This window comes from Labrus bergylta, chromosome 9 (assembly GCF_963930695.1).
Source record: "Labrus bergylta chromosome 9, fLabBer1.1, whole genome shotgun sequence".
In the NCBI taxonomy this organism is placed as follows: Eukaryota; Metazoa; Chordata; class Actinopteri; order Labriformes; family Labridae; genus Labrus; species Labrus bergylta.
In genome coordinates, this window is record NC_089203.1 from 24,741,135 (window position 1) to 24,756,062 (window position 14,928).

General features: G+C 40.1%; 1 protein-coding gene across 1 annotated transcript in view; it reads right to left on the reverse strand.

The window, feature by feature from the left end:
* mgat4b (alpha-1,3-mannosyl-glycoprotein 4-beta-N-acetylglucosaminyltransferase B) overlaps positions 1-14,928 on the reverse strand; it is a 99,349-nt gene that overhangs the window by 20,049 nt on the left and 64,372 nt on the right. Inside the window, exons 7-8 of the mRNA XM_020638365.3 lie at positions 12,884-12,959; positions 9,694-9,808 (exon numbers count right to left, since the gene is read on the reverse strand). Coding sequence (XP_020494021.1) covers positions 9,694-9,808; positions 12,884-12,959 — 191 coding nt within the window. The remainder of the gene's footprint in view (positions 1-9,693; positions 9,809-12,883; positions 12,960-14,928) is intronic.

Sequence of the window (14,928 nt, forward strand, 5' to 3'; positions counted from 1 at the left end):
ACACAGCGTCGAGTTGAGCTGAAAGGTCAGAATGTGAACCAGGCAGACCTTCTCAATGACGAGGTTGAATTGAAAGGTCAACAGGAAGCTCGAGTCCTGCTCCTTCCCGCCTTCAGCGCCGCCCTGATCCATTTGGACGTTTCAGCCTGTGCAGGGCTGATTGCGCAACGAGGCAACAGAATTAAAATCCTCCCCCGCAGACATAAATGAGGCTAAACTTAGCAAATGCAAAAGCCGAATTTGAACAGTTGAATTACAGAGAGGCCCCGCAGCGCTGCAGCTCGCTCCGCCGTCTGATGTAATTCAGTGAGTCAGCTCCACCCTGATGAATTTGTGAAAGCAGCCGCTGTTCGCAGGCGACTCAGGGTCGCGGAGGATTCGTGAGGTCAGATGTGAGAAGCAGAGGGAGACCGAGGCAGCAGAGGAGAAGGAGGAGGAGGAGGAGGAGGAGGAGGAGGAGGAGGAGGAGGAGATGCTACCGATGTTCAGACAGTCCAACAAACATCATCCAGCTCAGAGACAGAACTCCTGCTGAGCTCCATCACTTTATCCTCCGTCTAAATTCACCTCCATCGCTCTCCAAATCACTCCCTCTCTCTCTCTCTCTCTCTCATCTCTCCATCAAATCCAGTTTCAAACAAACCCTGCTGGCAGAGCGACAGGCTGTGTGATGCCAGAGATTGGATGAAAAACATGGGCAGAATATTGTGATTCAGATCGGTTCAGAAAACAAACAGAGCGAGTGAGGGAGACAGCTGCAGCTCCTCTCAGCTCTGTACTGATCGATGACGGGAATCACTGGACGATAATGACTGAAGTCATGTCTGCAGCGAACTTCCGGGAAATCTTTATAGTTTATTTGGAGAGAGAATATGAGGTGCTTTATGGAGCTTTTCTTCAAGTCTACAACTCGGTGAAGCTCTTTTTAGGAAGTCGAGAAGGAATGTTAAAGGGCTACTATTTGCAAAGGTGCGCCATATTTCTTTAAATGACTAATAGCATGGGCATCAGAAGCATAATTAAATGGATGGGACAATTCAATGGGGGGGTGGGGGGGGGTCTGGGCATCCTCCCCCAGAAAATAGTTAATTCCATTTCTTGCATTCTGATGCATTTTAACATGTTTTGATATTTTCTTCTGGCTATAGCATGAGACACATTTTATAATTGTATGCAGATGAAAGTGGTTGACCTTTGTCTGATCTAATATTAAAAAAACATGAAGAAGCTAAAAGTACAGGATGATGTTTCAGACAGTACAGTCTGTTGATCTGCTGCAGGGTGAAGACATCTCCTGGAATAATTTAAAAAAACCCTCTAAAGCTTTGAGTCATTAAGACCCCAAAATGTTTCAAACAGGTCAATCATGTGATTTTATGAAGTGCAACAACATGAGCTGCTTTTTATTTTGCTTCTGCTTATCTCTGAATTTCCTTCTTTTTTCTTTTTTTTTTTACCAGAAAGAATAAAAGGTGTGTATCAGGAAACAGCAGAAGAGGAAAAGGAGAGGTGTGTAACCGACAGACAGGATGTCTGGCACCTCTCCTCCAGCATGTTGAGACAGAAAATGAGATGAGGAGAGAAAAGGTGTGCGCGCTCTTGTTTCTCTATCTTTGAGAGGACCAGCTCAATTTTTTTTTTTTTTTTTTTTTGAGGTTGAAAGTGAGGACTTTTTTCTCTCTCTGTAAAGTCACTTCTTCAAAGAGCTGCTTAAAATAGAGCTTTGAATTTTAGGGCTTGGGTTTAAATTACGCCTGATGTCCAAATGATGAGTGTGCATCTCACTGAAGCTTTTTGAATCTTCTGGAGTGACTAATTTCACACAGTCAGAGAAGTTATTTCAGCAAGAAGCAGACGTGACGACATGGACACAGCACTGTAACAGACATGGAGCTCTCTCTGTGATTGAACATGTCTAATGTTTGAATGCTATGTGAGACACTAGACAGATCAGTTTACTGTATGTTGGGACACATTTCAGCACCATGGACAGAGCGCCAAGGTTAATTTATGGCTTTTAAATATTTTGTAAATCCATACTATAATCTCAAATAACAACTGCTGTGTTAACAAGAATTGTTCAAAAAAGAGCTAAATAAAGGGCAGGTGTTGTGGCACAAAAAAAGGTAAATTTTGCTGAAGTTGCAGAGTACTAAGGTAAGGTACATGAAGGCTGCTTTAAGTTGAAAATACTTCAGTTCACACTCACACTGCTGCACTAAGTGAACTCCTTCTGACGTCACGCACACAGCTGAGTGGAGGTGGAGGGGATAAATACAGCAGCGAGCTTTGGGACAAACTCCCCTCATTCACACGGAAACAGGAACTTTATATAGTGATGAAATTATGTCACTCAAACAGCAAGTTGTCCACGTGAGTAATATTATGTAGACTAATTTAAATCACTTCACAATATGAGAACAAAAACGTACATATTTGGTGACATTTTTTTCCATATCTTATCATTTCTAATGTTCATAAGATGTCCCTGTAACCATGACACCTCACAGTCGAAAAAAAAAACCCCACATATACCTTTCAAGACTAAAAATTGAATGGAGTGGAGTGGAAGTGTGTCGATAGAGGGAATAGGGAGTGGTATGAGAAAGGCACTCAGTCTGACCCTGGACTTATTTCACCACCAGCAGCCGTAAGCACGGTGACCCTGAAGGTCAACTGCAAAAACATTTCATGAAACCCAAAAATATTTCATAAAACGCAAAAGACATTTCACAAAACAAACATTTTGTGAAACGCAAAAATCATTACTGCAAAATCATTTCAGAAAACGGAAAGGGTATGACCACACTTCCTGTTTGTAATTGGTCAAACTAAAGTCTTCAGTAACAGTCGTGCAGTGTGTCACTTTCTGTTTATAAAGGCTGCAGAACTAGTTTGCAACCACCTGGTGTTTCATCCAATAATTTGCATTATGTGACACTTTTTGGCTTTTAGAGAGACGTTTTTTGCACTTGCTGAAATGTTGTTGCGGTTGAACTTCAGGGCCAGCATATGAAAACCCTTCAATATATTATTTATTCGGATCTGTGCAATATGGAATCTAAACTGACTAGAAATGAGACAAATACACTTGGCAAGAGCTGAGTTTTTACAGTGAAGGTGTGAGGTCAGAGGCAACATCAGCTGGAAAACAAAAACTGAGATAAGTTTGGCTCACAATATATTTCCTTTTTTTAATAATCCTGATTACCACCTTGACTTTATACACATCAACATTTCTCCCATATTCATTTCCGGTTTCACTTTTAGCACTTTGCTTCTAAAAGGATTGAAGCTTTCTATTCGAGCAGCTCCGCCGTGCGTGTGTGTGTTTGTGTGTTTGTGTGCATTATTCTGTAAATATACTGTTTTGTTATATATTTGTTTAGTGTCAGGAATTAAACTAAATCAAACCAGACAGAGCTGCATTATTCATAAACTCACAGGTCATGAATAATTTTACACTTGAGATCAAATTGAAAACCTCCCCTCCCCCGTCTGAATCTCCTGTTGCAGGAAACAAATTCATGAAGTCTTTTACGAGTGGCACACGCTTTACGGCTCATATCAGTGTTTTATGAGAGTTTCTATTCAGATAGCTTGTGCTGTAAATGAATCTTATTAAATCTAATGTCATGTTACATTTTCTTTGCATGAGTGAAGCATCTTAGATGATTATTACGTACAGGTTTATGAGAAGAAAGTTTGAGGAGCACCATTTTTTTTTTTTTTGACTTTTTGACTTTTTTCAAAATGCTAAAGAAAAGGAAAGAAAAGGAATGCTACCCCGGATCGTCTTATACCTGAAACCTCAAATTTAACTTTACGCTCTTCTTACACACCCCTCTGTTGTTCCATTGACTCTGCAAACAGAGCGATCTTTTTACAGACTACTGAAAACCAAAATAAAAACAATAAAATGGGTGAATGAAATGTGGAGAATCAACTGGATCCCTACACTCTGATGAAGTTTATTCAGTTTCACATCCAGCACTGATGGAACGGGGCTCGTGTGTGTCTTCAGACTCTGCATTGTGAAGCTACTTTCCAGCTTGAAATCAGGTAAAAGTCAGGGAGCCTGACTACTGGACACACGTCTGTCCCAGGTCCACTGTGTCTTAAACAATCAGTAGGGACCTCTGTTGAGTCGTAATGTCTTCAGTTTCAGTAGACATTTGTCTTTTTTTTTACCTCCCTTTTCATCCTTTCACTTAGACAACTGTGTCAATTCTCTGGAATCAACGCAGGGTGAATATTTATGATGTAGTTCTTGAAAAGTAGATGAGGGCTGGGATAAAATAAACTTCATCCAAATCTTTTTCAAACATGTACTGTTACCTGATGTTGTTGAGGTTTTACTCATTTATTTATTTACTGTTTTTATTAACATGTTCAAAATTAAGATAGCAATCAATCAATTGTTTTTGAAAAAGTCAAATATAAATAGATATTTGTGTTGTTAACATAAACATAAGAGGAGCTCTTTTCTTTCTAAATCTACAAAGGTAACGATAGGTTTTCTTAGTTTTCAGTTCTTAAGTATTCTGAATGGTAGATTAAAAATGAAAAAAAAACATAAACAGAACAAACGCTTGTGTGTTAGGAGGATTATTCCCGTTATTATCTACTGTATATTATTATCATGTTGTTATCATGTTAATTTGATGGGAGAGTTCCGATCTGGACGATTATAAACTCTCTTCATCACCTTCTGCTGTCTGTATCAGTTTCCCTCTTTAAAAAGAACAAAGAGTGTGTGATGAAGGGCGAGCGCGACTCACACTCCTCCATTAACTTCACTGTCAGAATACCCACAATGCAACAGTTTCATCAGACACACAGACACACACATGCAGTAGACACACAGGAGGATTGGTTTCTTAAAGTCCTTCCTCAAATAGATGAAGGAGTTTAATAATCAAATCAGAAATGTGACGTTTCAGAAACGCCTCAGTGTGTGTGTGTGTGTGTGTGTGTGTGTGTGTGTGTGTGTGTGTGTGTGTGTGTGTGTGTGTGTGTGTGTGTGTGTGTCTCTGAGGGTTTCTGCAGCAGGGACAATGAAACACACATAATGACAGATAATTGATTGTTTTCTCTGCTGCAGTTAGTCAAATCAATAATTCACACTTAAAATGTTTAATTTCTTTTGATGGAGGACGCAGCGCCCGGAGCAGGGAGTGAGTCAGAGGACACAAACTGCTGTCTGAAGACAAAAATACTGATGTTTCTTTATTCACTTCTGGAAAGATATTCTGTGATAATATCTCATAAAGCGCATAAAGATGCCTAGGGTGCCTAGGGTGCTTTCTGTCAGAAAATGTGGACTGAATTTGGACTCAGGAAGCAAAGATTCACCTTTAACAAAGAAGAAAGAAACCATTAAATAATGTTTCTGCTACATTGGGATACAAAGTGAGCTCATCATTTGAATTTAAAAGGTAGTCATTTAAAAGCAGTTTTCCCTCCAAGCACTTCCTGTGTTAGCGATGCTACAGAGAACAAAGTCGTCGTTCTTTGCAGGCCAGACATGTTTTTACTTCTACGTCCAATCTGGCCTGAATCTGATTAAACCTGTGTAATTGTTTTCTGTTGAAAAAGTCTAAATATAACACATGTTTTTTATGCTCCATATGTCCAGACTGTAATTAGGACTTGCCGTCGTATTCAGTTATAAATATTGTTGAAATGCTTACAGACTTTTGGGGAGATTATTTCTGAAAAGTTCAGACTGAAAAACAAGATAATTAAACAAAACACAGGAAGACAGAGAGTTATTAAGAACCCTTTATCCTGGAAGAAGGAATATATTCTTGTACTTATTTATAGTTACCAAAAGACTTCATCAAGAATGACAAAAGAATGAAATTTTGTCTTTTTCCAGTAGTCTCCTGAATAGTGAATCTAGAAGTATCCACAAGTTAGCAGCTATGTTGCTGGCCGCCGCAATGATGCCTGCCTGTCGGCGGCGGTGAGGACGAGGAGCCCGGGCCGGCTCGAGCTGGGGCGGACTGGTAGTGACGCTGCTCTGACTGTTTGCCTATGGACACAGACATAAGAGTCTGTTTTCTGCCAGGAATTTCCAAGATCAATTCTGGAAGAAATCTCTGAATCAGTTGAGGAAATGGTCTTATGTGTTGAAGTAAATATGTCTGTAAATGTTTTTATTACTATATTTCTTCTGCTATACTGTATATTTTGGAGAAACTGTAACGATCGAATTTCCCTCTGGGATGAATAAAGTATTTCTGATTCTGATTCTGAACTAGAGGACCTTAGTGGGAGTGGCCTGCGGTGCTGTGCATTCTGGGAAAGACACTTTCTGCCTTTTCTCATTCAAGAAGGCACCAACTTCAAAATGTATTTCACATTTCTACTCCATATATGACCCAATGTCAATACAGATTCATGTTTCAACGGGTGAAGTATCCCTTTAAGTGTAAAGATGGAGCCCATACTGAGTCCATACCCGGTGTTCATTTCATCCAAAGTTCTGCATGTTTTCTGGAAGCTTACGGGTACGGACCAAAGTTTGCAATGCCAGCAGAAATCGTAGGGGGGGGGGGGATTGTGTCAAGCAGTTCGCACCAGACCAGTAAAACACAATGAAGAAGAATACTTCGGCAGATTGTGCAAGTTGTTTAGGAACTATACACATATATATATATGATGTTAGCTCGCCCGGGCTCAGGGTCGAGATCAGACGAAAACTGGATATGGAAAGCAACAGTTACAGGGAAATAATGTGAAGGCTGATATTGTCACCTTTCTGCTGTCATTATCTTGAGACATTAACCTTTACCTCATTATGGTAAGTATGAATATATTTGTTAAAGATATTAAAGTCTACTCCTGAATATTAGGACTGTCCTTCTGACACCCGCAGGTCTTTGAACTTTTTTATTCTGATCTTTTGTATTTTTCAGTTTCAGCAGTTCGAGGTGATTTTGCTGGGTTTTAAAGAATCTCTGGTTTGTTGTTCGGCTGCTCGCTGAGTTTCAGCCTCCAGAGGAACCATGAGGTGCGTTTGAATCGACCATCCCGGCCTCGGTAATGAAAGGCTGAACACTCAGGGACCTATTAGAGGCAAGTGGAGCAGCAAAGCCTCATGGGAAGAAAATGGAGCAGGGTAATTGTATGTGTGTGTGTGTGTGTGTGTGTGTGTGTGTGTGTGTGTGGAGAGATAGCTGGAGCTGTAAACACTGAGAGGAGAAAACAATCCCTCCAGAGATACACACTCTTTATTTCTCTGCTACTGTGCTAGATTATTACCATTTAGTTTAAATTACACACACAGACACTCAATCAACTTTTAGAACTCAACAAAACAGCTCTGCCTTTTTATTTCTCATTGACAAAGTTGTAATGTTTTTATGTTGATGTTGTTTCAATCATTTCTTTAAAAAAGGGTGTGTTTCAAAAACACATTTAAGTCACATCAGCAGGAAGCCAACTTCACTCCAATTAGAAGCCACTTAAAAAAACAAATCATTTCTGAAAACGTGTAATTTAGCAGCATAAGGGGGGAAACAACGGGCTGACACATCGTTCAACACATGGACAGACCTTGTTCTGGGTTTGTTAGCTAACACTAGGATGGATAGAAAATGATGCATCCTCATCTACTTCATCCAGACTCCTGGGGCTGCTGAATCAGCATCAGCTTTATTGGCCAGGTATGATTACAGACACGAGGAATTTGGCTTTGGTGAACTGTGCTCTCTATGTGCAAAGGTATAACATAAAAAATAAATAAATAAATAAACAAAGACTTATATGTACAAGACTAAATAAGACAATAGTGCAGTGGTGAGTAGATGCAGAAATAAACATGATAATAGACTATGTTATTATGTGGCGGATGGATTACATGAGGTAGACTCTAACAGGATTTACATTAAGCAGTGTGCATAGATTGATATTTTTAAATTTAAATAATATTTACATTCACAGTGCAAGTTTGGTTTCAGCAGTTGCTGTTCTGACGCTCTGTGACTATTTAGCGTTCATGACAGTGACAGCCTGGGCGAGGAAACTGTTCTTGTGTCTGTAACGCCTATACGGGAGGGGAGGAGTTTAAAAAAGTTTGAGTCCAGGGTGTGAGGAGTCTGCAGTGACGCTACTTGCTGACCCTGTATGGGAGGCAGGTCGGCATTCGTGATTTTTTTTCTGCAGTCCTTAAATTAGCCAGCTTGCCTTTGCAACAAACTTCAGTTGCTCACTTTAAGATGCAACAAATACCAGATTCATGCTGCAACTAGTTGGCCGTCCTTATTTTAGGCCACAGGTGTCATTAATAAAGACTTTTTTTTTTTCACAAAACATAAGTAACACACTAGACAGCTTTCATTGACTTTGTTTAAACTTTGTGTTAGAGCCTGAACGATTAATCAGCCCAGCCGATAATTTGGGCTGATATTTTTCTCACCCTAACATCGACATCGGTATCAATCCCAAAAAATCCCATATTGGCCGGGCCCTAGTTGGTGTTGACTTTCAGATGTGAGCTGTTTCAGGTCAGAAAACTCTGATCACACTCTCCTGATTTCTGGCTCTTGAGCAGCTCATTCGGGCCTCCATCTGTCTGAGCTGGAAACAGTTCTGATTAAAAAAAAAAAAAAAAGAGAACCCTGACTCCAGATCAGCTTTTGGTTCCAGGCGAGTGAACCTGTATTCCACATGTCGGCGTCGACTGATTGGACTACAGAAGTCATTGATTGGCCATGACAGAATAATTAGAAATCAGATCAGGCCGAGGCTGACGCTTTAATTAATCTGCTGGATTTAATTTAACCCTCAGATTGAGCTCTGCACGGCTGAAAGACCTGAGATCAGTTTACTGTTTCACTCTAGTCCGAAGGGGCTGAGCTTCAACACAAACTTCTTCACATTAATGTCTTTTTTTTTTTCACTCTTTGGAAACACTTTGTGATCCTAAATGAACTCATCTCAAAGGTCCAATTTCTCTCTTTTCACAGCGTTCAACCACATCTTAAACATCCTACTTCAGCACATGATGAATGACCAAAGGAGTAGACGTTCTCGGACCAGGAAACCCACTCACACACAGGATTAAACTAGAAGATAAGCTGGAAGCAAAAGAACAGGGAGTCATGTTGGTTATATATAGTGAAGAATTTCCCTGATATTTCCAGTCTAAACATCTGGTTGTTGACTCCCATCTGGGGCTTAAATGTCTTGCAATTTGGACAAACATCTGGGACAGCTGTGGCTCAGATGGTAGAGTCGATCGTCTCTCAAGGTCGAGGGATGATCATAAAGGTGTTAAAATGACACAAAAAGAGAACTAATCCTTCAATTAGGTGATGCATCTCAGACCTGGACTTTGTCATTCAACCTGCGGCTGCAACCACTATATTCATTTACATTTATTTTACCACTGTTGGCACACAGTTTCAGGGTGCTCTCTGGAGACACATCTGAAGAAGAGTTGTGCAGATAAAACCAACTGGACCATCTCAGGTAATATTAAAGAAGCTTGGCTTGCTCAATCTAATAATTTACACCCCCGAAAATGTATTCAAATTGAGCAAACAGTATAAAACTTCACTGCAAAAGAGCATTAAGAGTTTAGCTTTGGCAATTAAATTAAAAAAAAATGCTCGCAATTTGTTTTGGGCACATATGACTGACACTGCTGTAGTTATCACTGACAACAAACTGTCAGCAACTCACCGATGAAGCCGAGCTGAGAAAACTCGAGGATCATCCACTCTTCTGACGGCTGCTGCAACGCAAAGTTCTTCATGGTGGTGAAGTAGTTCGGACGGGCAACTATGTCGTCCTCTAACTGTGAGAGAGAGAGAGAGAGAGAGAGAGAGAGAAAGAGAGAGAGAGAGAGAGAGAGAGATGTAGTCAAACAATGCAGTATAGTAGAGGTACTAATACAAGCATATCAAAGTTTAAGTGGAGCATCTAAAATCCTCTTCTTTTCACTCGTCTTCTCTCTAACAGTAAATCAAATGGGTTTGTTATCTTCTTTAATTAAACACTAACAGGCAGGTTTACCTCCTGAGGACATAAAAAAAAGCAATTACAGATAATTCCAAGAAATCATCTTCCTCTTTAACAAAAAGCTCCATCTCAGTAAGGACACTTAGAATAACAATCTGAGCCTTTTAGAGGACACACTTTGATCCTTCGATGATTACGTTGCAGACATCACGGCCTGTTTCACTTCTTCAAGATGAATAAATCTACTGGAGGAAATCCAAAACTCTTGTGTGCACCTATAAGTCATCTTAAACAACAAAATGCAGGAGTTTGGTTTGGTGGGCTTTTGCGCCCATCGAAGGTCTTTGAGTGCAACCGCACTCTAGGATACTAATAGTGCTGTTAGCGCCTCCCTCTCATCGACAACATGCAAGAGCGGGAGGCGAGGAGACCATCCTCCTTCATCACTTAGCCTCAGACGTTGTTTAAAACAGTACTGAGACGGTCAAACTGGTTGATTTGTAGCTCATGGCCGCTGTATGAACGAGTGCTGTAAAGCCGTACACAATTCTCCTAGGTGACCTCAAAAATATGGCCTTGGTTTAAAATTTCTACTTGAAAGACTATGAAAAGGAAATACTTCAGCTTTCAAACAGAGAGCAGCAGCTTTCTGTGGTTCTTTTCCAGTCTGGTGGCTCTGTCTTTGGAGCCCCCCCGCTTTCCGACAAACTGAGAAAAAATTCCTGCAGCTCAACACCAACCAGCTCAAAGCACCCGCCTGGAAGTGTGAACCTTCACTTCCAAAGACCTGTCTTGATTTGATCTGGTTTGAGGCTGCCATCACTCTTCAGAGCTGCTTCAGGGCTTTGAATACAACACTTTCTGTATCTTTTAATCATCTGGATACAAAAAAAAATTGTAGGAAAACAGGGCCCCGGTTTAAAATAATGTAAATCCTCTTTAATATTGAGCTCTGAGTCCAGGACTAAACCAAAAATCCTGTCCCAGTTTGTGGTAGATTAGAAACTCTCAACATGTTGAACGCAAGAGGTGTCAGCGATCTGTAGAAACTTTACTTCAAATGGAAGTGAAACCCCAGTAACTTTCTTACACAGCTACACAAAAGAGTAAGGACTTGTTCATTAATGAACTCCCTCGTTAAAAACAGAACGTTTACTTTGAGGTAATTTTATTTTTCAAATAACACTACGCCGACCTTTTCTGTTCCTGCTATCAGTCCTGCAGCACACACACTTGTTGTGCAGCTCTCTGACAGACGTTTACACCCTCAGCTTCAGTAATGGGGGAGTCGACATGGAGTAATTACCTCCCCCCACCTGCCCCCTCCTCCTCCTCCCCCACCTGTCACTGTACACCTCGCTCTGCAGAGTTCAGAGCGAGTTTAGGTGTCAAAACAGCGCGTCGGCTCTGTGTTCCTGTCAAAAACGCTCAGTGTGGGAGCAAGCCAAAGCTCCGCCACCTCCAGCTGGGACGGTGATGGAGAGGAGATCGCTCCATCACTGGGAAATAACCCAGATCAGCTACGGGAGAGCGGGGAGAGCTGCTGAGTTCAAGGACACATCACAACAGCACTTCACTAAAAGAGCCAGGAAACAAAAAAAAGACAAAAACATTTATCTGCAGGAAATGAATCAAGTCCAGTTTCCTGTCAGAGAATAGAGAAATCTCTGGCTGTTTGATTCACCTCAGACTCCATCACAAGCAGAAATCTCACCAGTCCATGACCTTTTTTCACCTCTTTATTTCCATTCTCTTGTTTTCAGTTATTCCTTTGCAGCAACTCCCAAAAAAAGTTTTTAAACAACTCAACAACAAATTAATTCAATCATAAAAAATGATTTCTCATTGCGTATTATTCTATTCCTGTGTATCCATGCCGTCTGCATGAACTTTTTTTAAATGTATTTTGAGCAAATGATTTCCTGTAAATGTAGAATAAGAAATGTTTTTAATGTAAATTTAACATTTATCTCATTTTATTATAATATAATTTTTTATTTTAAAGACACATTTAAACTTGATATGGGATTTTTGTGACAACTTCAGTGTTTTCTTCTACCATTATCTTGAATGTTTGTTTTTATTTAATTCTTTAATATTCATTTTTAATTGATAATACTAACCTGCACTTTAATGATGATAATTTTCTTTGCAGAAATAAATGACATGCCGAAGAAAAATAGTCCTAAACAATTTTTTTCTTATTTCTTTTTTTTTGTTGTGAATAATACATTCAATTTCAAATCATTTCTATTTCCCAGAGATGTAATTTAGTAAGAAGTTTGAGTAGAGAAGCTTCTTCAAGCTGCAGCTGACTCATGTTTTGTTTTCAATATTTATTTTTTAATCTGATATTTTTTGACAGAAAGTTGATGAAAGTCTGTCAACATGTGAGTTTTGTTATTTCTATCATTGTTCTATGAAGTGAAGCAGTTTTCAGCAGCCGAGTCTATTTAAACACTTTCCCTTTGTCAGAAGTCAGCCGCCTGTTTCTTCTTCTCCTTTTCATCTTCAGAGGGAACAAAGAGCGAGAGACGAAGCCACAGAGACACCTCCATTAAAGTCCCCGTCAGTCTACCCACAATGCAACAGTTTCATCAGCTTCGCGCCACCGCAGCAGCAGAGTTTCATCAAAGACAGATTTATTTTAATGGGCGTCCAGATTTATTACATTCAGAGCCCAGATGAAAAAGTTTAGAGAAGCCGCTAAACTTTTAACGATAAAGTTTACTGACAGCAGAGAAATCTACGCGCTGAAGTATGAAAGTGACATGTTCAATAATATTTCATTCTTTATTTATAAATATCCTTATATTGTTGTTTTAACCTGTTCAGTCCAGTTAAAGTAAAAAATATTAAAACATTTTTTTTTAAATTCCATTTCATACCGATTTTATTTTGTTTTTCTTACCTGGACGTAATAAGTTCCTTTTGTCTGAGCGTACATCATCAGGAAACAGTAATCTAGGTTCTGTTTCGTCCTCCACCTGAGGAAGAGGAGGAGGAGGAGGAGGAGGAGGAGGAAGAGGAGGAGGAGGAGGAGGAGGAAGAGGAGGAGGAAGAGGAAGGGGTGAAGGATGAGGAAAGTTATATATAAAATACAAATTATAAGTATAAGATGAAGAAGAATAAAGGGTGGAAGGAGAAGGAAAAGAAGAAGAGAGAAGAGGTGGATGAGGTAGGAGTCAAGAAGAGGTAGAGGAGATGAAAGAGAAGAAGAGGAAAGAGGAAAAGGGAAAGAAGGGGATGCAAAAAACAAAAATGAAGAGGGAGGAAGAGAACAAGAAAGACAACAGAAAATGGAGGTGTGGAGTGTTTAAATGATGAGTAAAGTAAATAAAAATGGAGTAAGGGGAGGATGAGGGGAGAAAAAGAGAAAAGGAGTAAGAGATGGAAAAGAAAATAGGAAAAGTTAAATAGTAGGGGAAGGAGAGATAGAAGAAGGAAAGTAGAGAAAAGAGGAAGGGGAGGGGGAGGAAGGAGGGGAAAAGGAGAAGAAGGAAGAGAATAAGGAGATGTAGGAGTGAGAGCAGGAGGAGATAGAAGAGAAAAAGGAGATGTAGGAATGAGAGCAGGAGGAGATAGAAGAGAAAAAGGAGGTGTAGGAATGAGAGCAGGAGGAGACAGAAGAGAAAAAGGAGGTGTAGGAATGAGAGCAGGAGGAGATAGAAGAGAAAAAGGAGGTGTAGGAATGAGAGCAGGAGGAGATAGAAGAGAAAAAGGAGGTGTAGGAATGAGAGCAGGAGGAGATAGAAGAGAAAAAGGAGGTGGAAAAGATGGAGGAAGAAGAAAAGTTGGAGGAGGAGGATGAACAGGATGAAAGGGATTGAGGAGGAAGTGAGGATTAAGGACGAAGGAGGAGGAAGAAGAGGAGTGGGAGGGAGAGACAAAAATTATCAAAAAATGCTCACACACACACACACACACACACACACACACACACACACACACACACACACTAGGCTACAATAACAGGCCGCTCAGTGGAAAATCCGAAAAAGGCTTCAGGGACAGAAGATGCAATGAGCCATGAGATCACACACACACACACACAAGCACACGCACACGCACAAGCACACACACACACGCACACACACACACACACACGTTAATGCGATGTGTGTGTATTTTGATCCTCCCAGTGTCACCAGTTCAGCCTCTCTGGGGGACAGATTAGAAAAACAACACATAGCTGTTCAGCCAATCACAACGCAGCGCTTCAGAATCTGTTATCATCTTGACGTCTTTACACCTTCATCATCATCATCATCATCATTATCATCATCATCATCACCCTCACCATGTCGTGTCTTCTACATCCTCAACATCTACTGACATTTAAAAAAAATACACAATATGTAATAATAGGTTTTACTTAATTAAGACGATCAGAAGCTCTGACAAGAGAGAAAAAAGATTTATTTATTTATTTATTTATTTATGCAGCTGTAACATGAAAAGGAAGACGATAGGAGTTTGATTTTGGACAGACATAAGCTGCTGGTGTCTTTCCCCTCTAATCTTCATCACTCGAGTGCGTCACTGAATGTATTTACATGCAGAAGAGGAACAAAATCTCCACCATCAGTGGAAACTTCTGCAGAGATGTTGAATGTATTCACACTGTTTCTGCAGCGAGGGGATTCAATATCTGCTCTTTTTTTAACATGAAGGATTAAAGGTTTAACTTTGAACGTTTCCATCGATACTTCAGACCGAGTCACGGAAAACCTGATAGTTCTTAAAACATCAGGACAGAAACAGAAACACACAGAGAAACCAGGGAACACTCGGATGTCTCTGCCACATTCAATTATAAGATATTTGGGAAAACAGAAAAAAATCAAAAGTCAGGGAAGAAAAAAGTGAAATGAAAAAAAGAGTGGAGAGGAAAAAAAGTAACAATAAAGAAGGACAGGGGTGGTGAAGACTGTAAGTAAAAGACAGAAAGAAGAA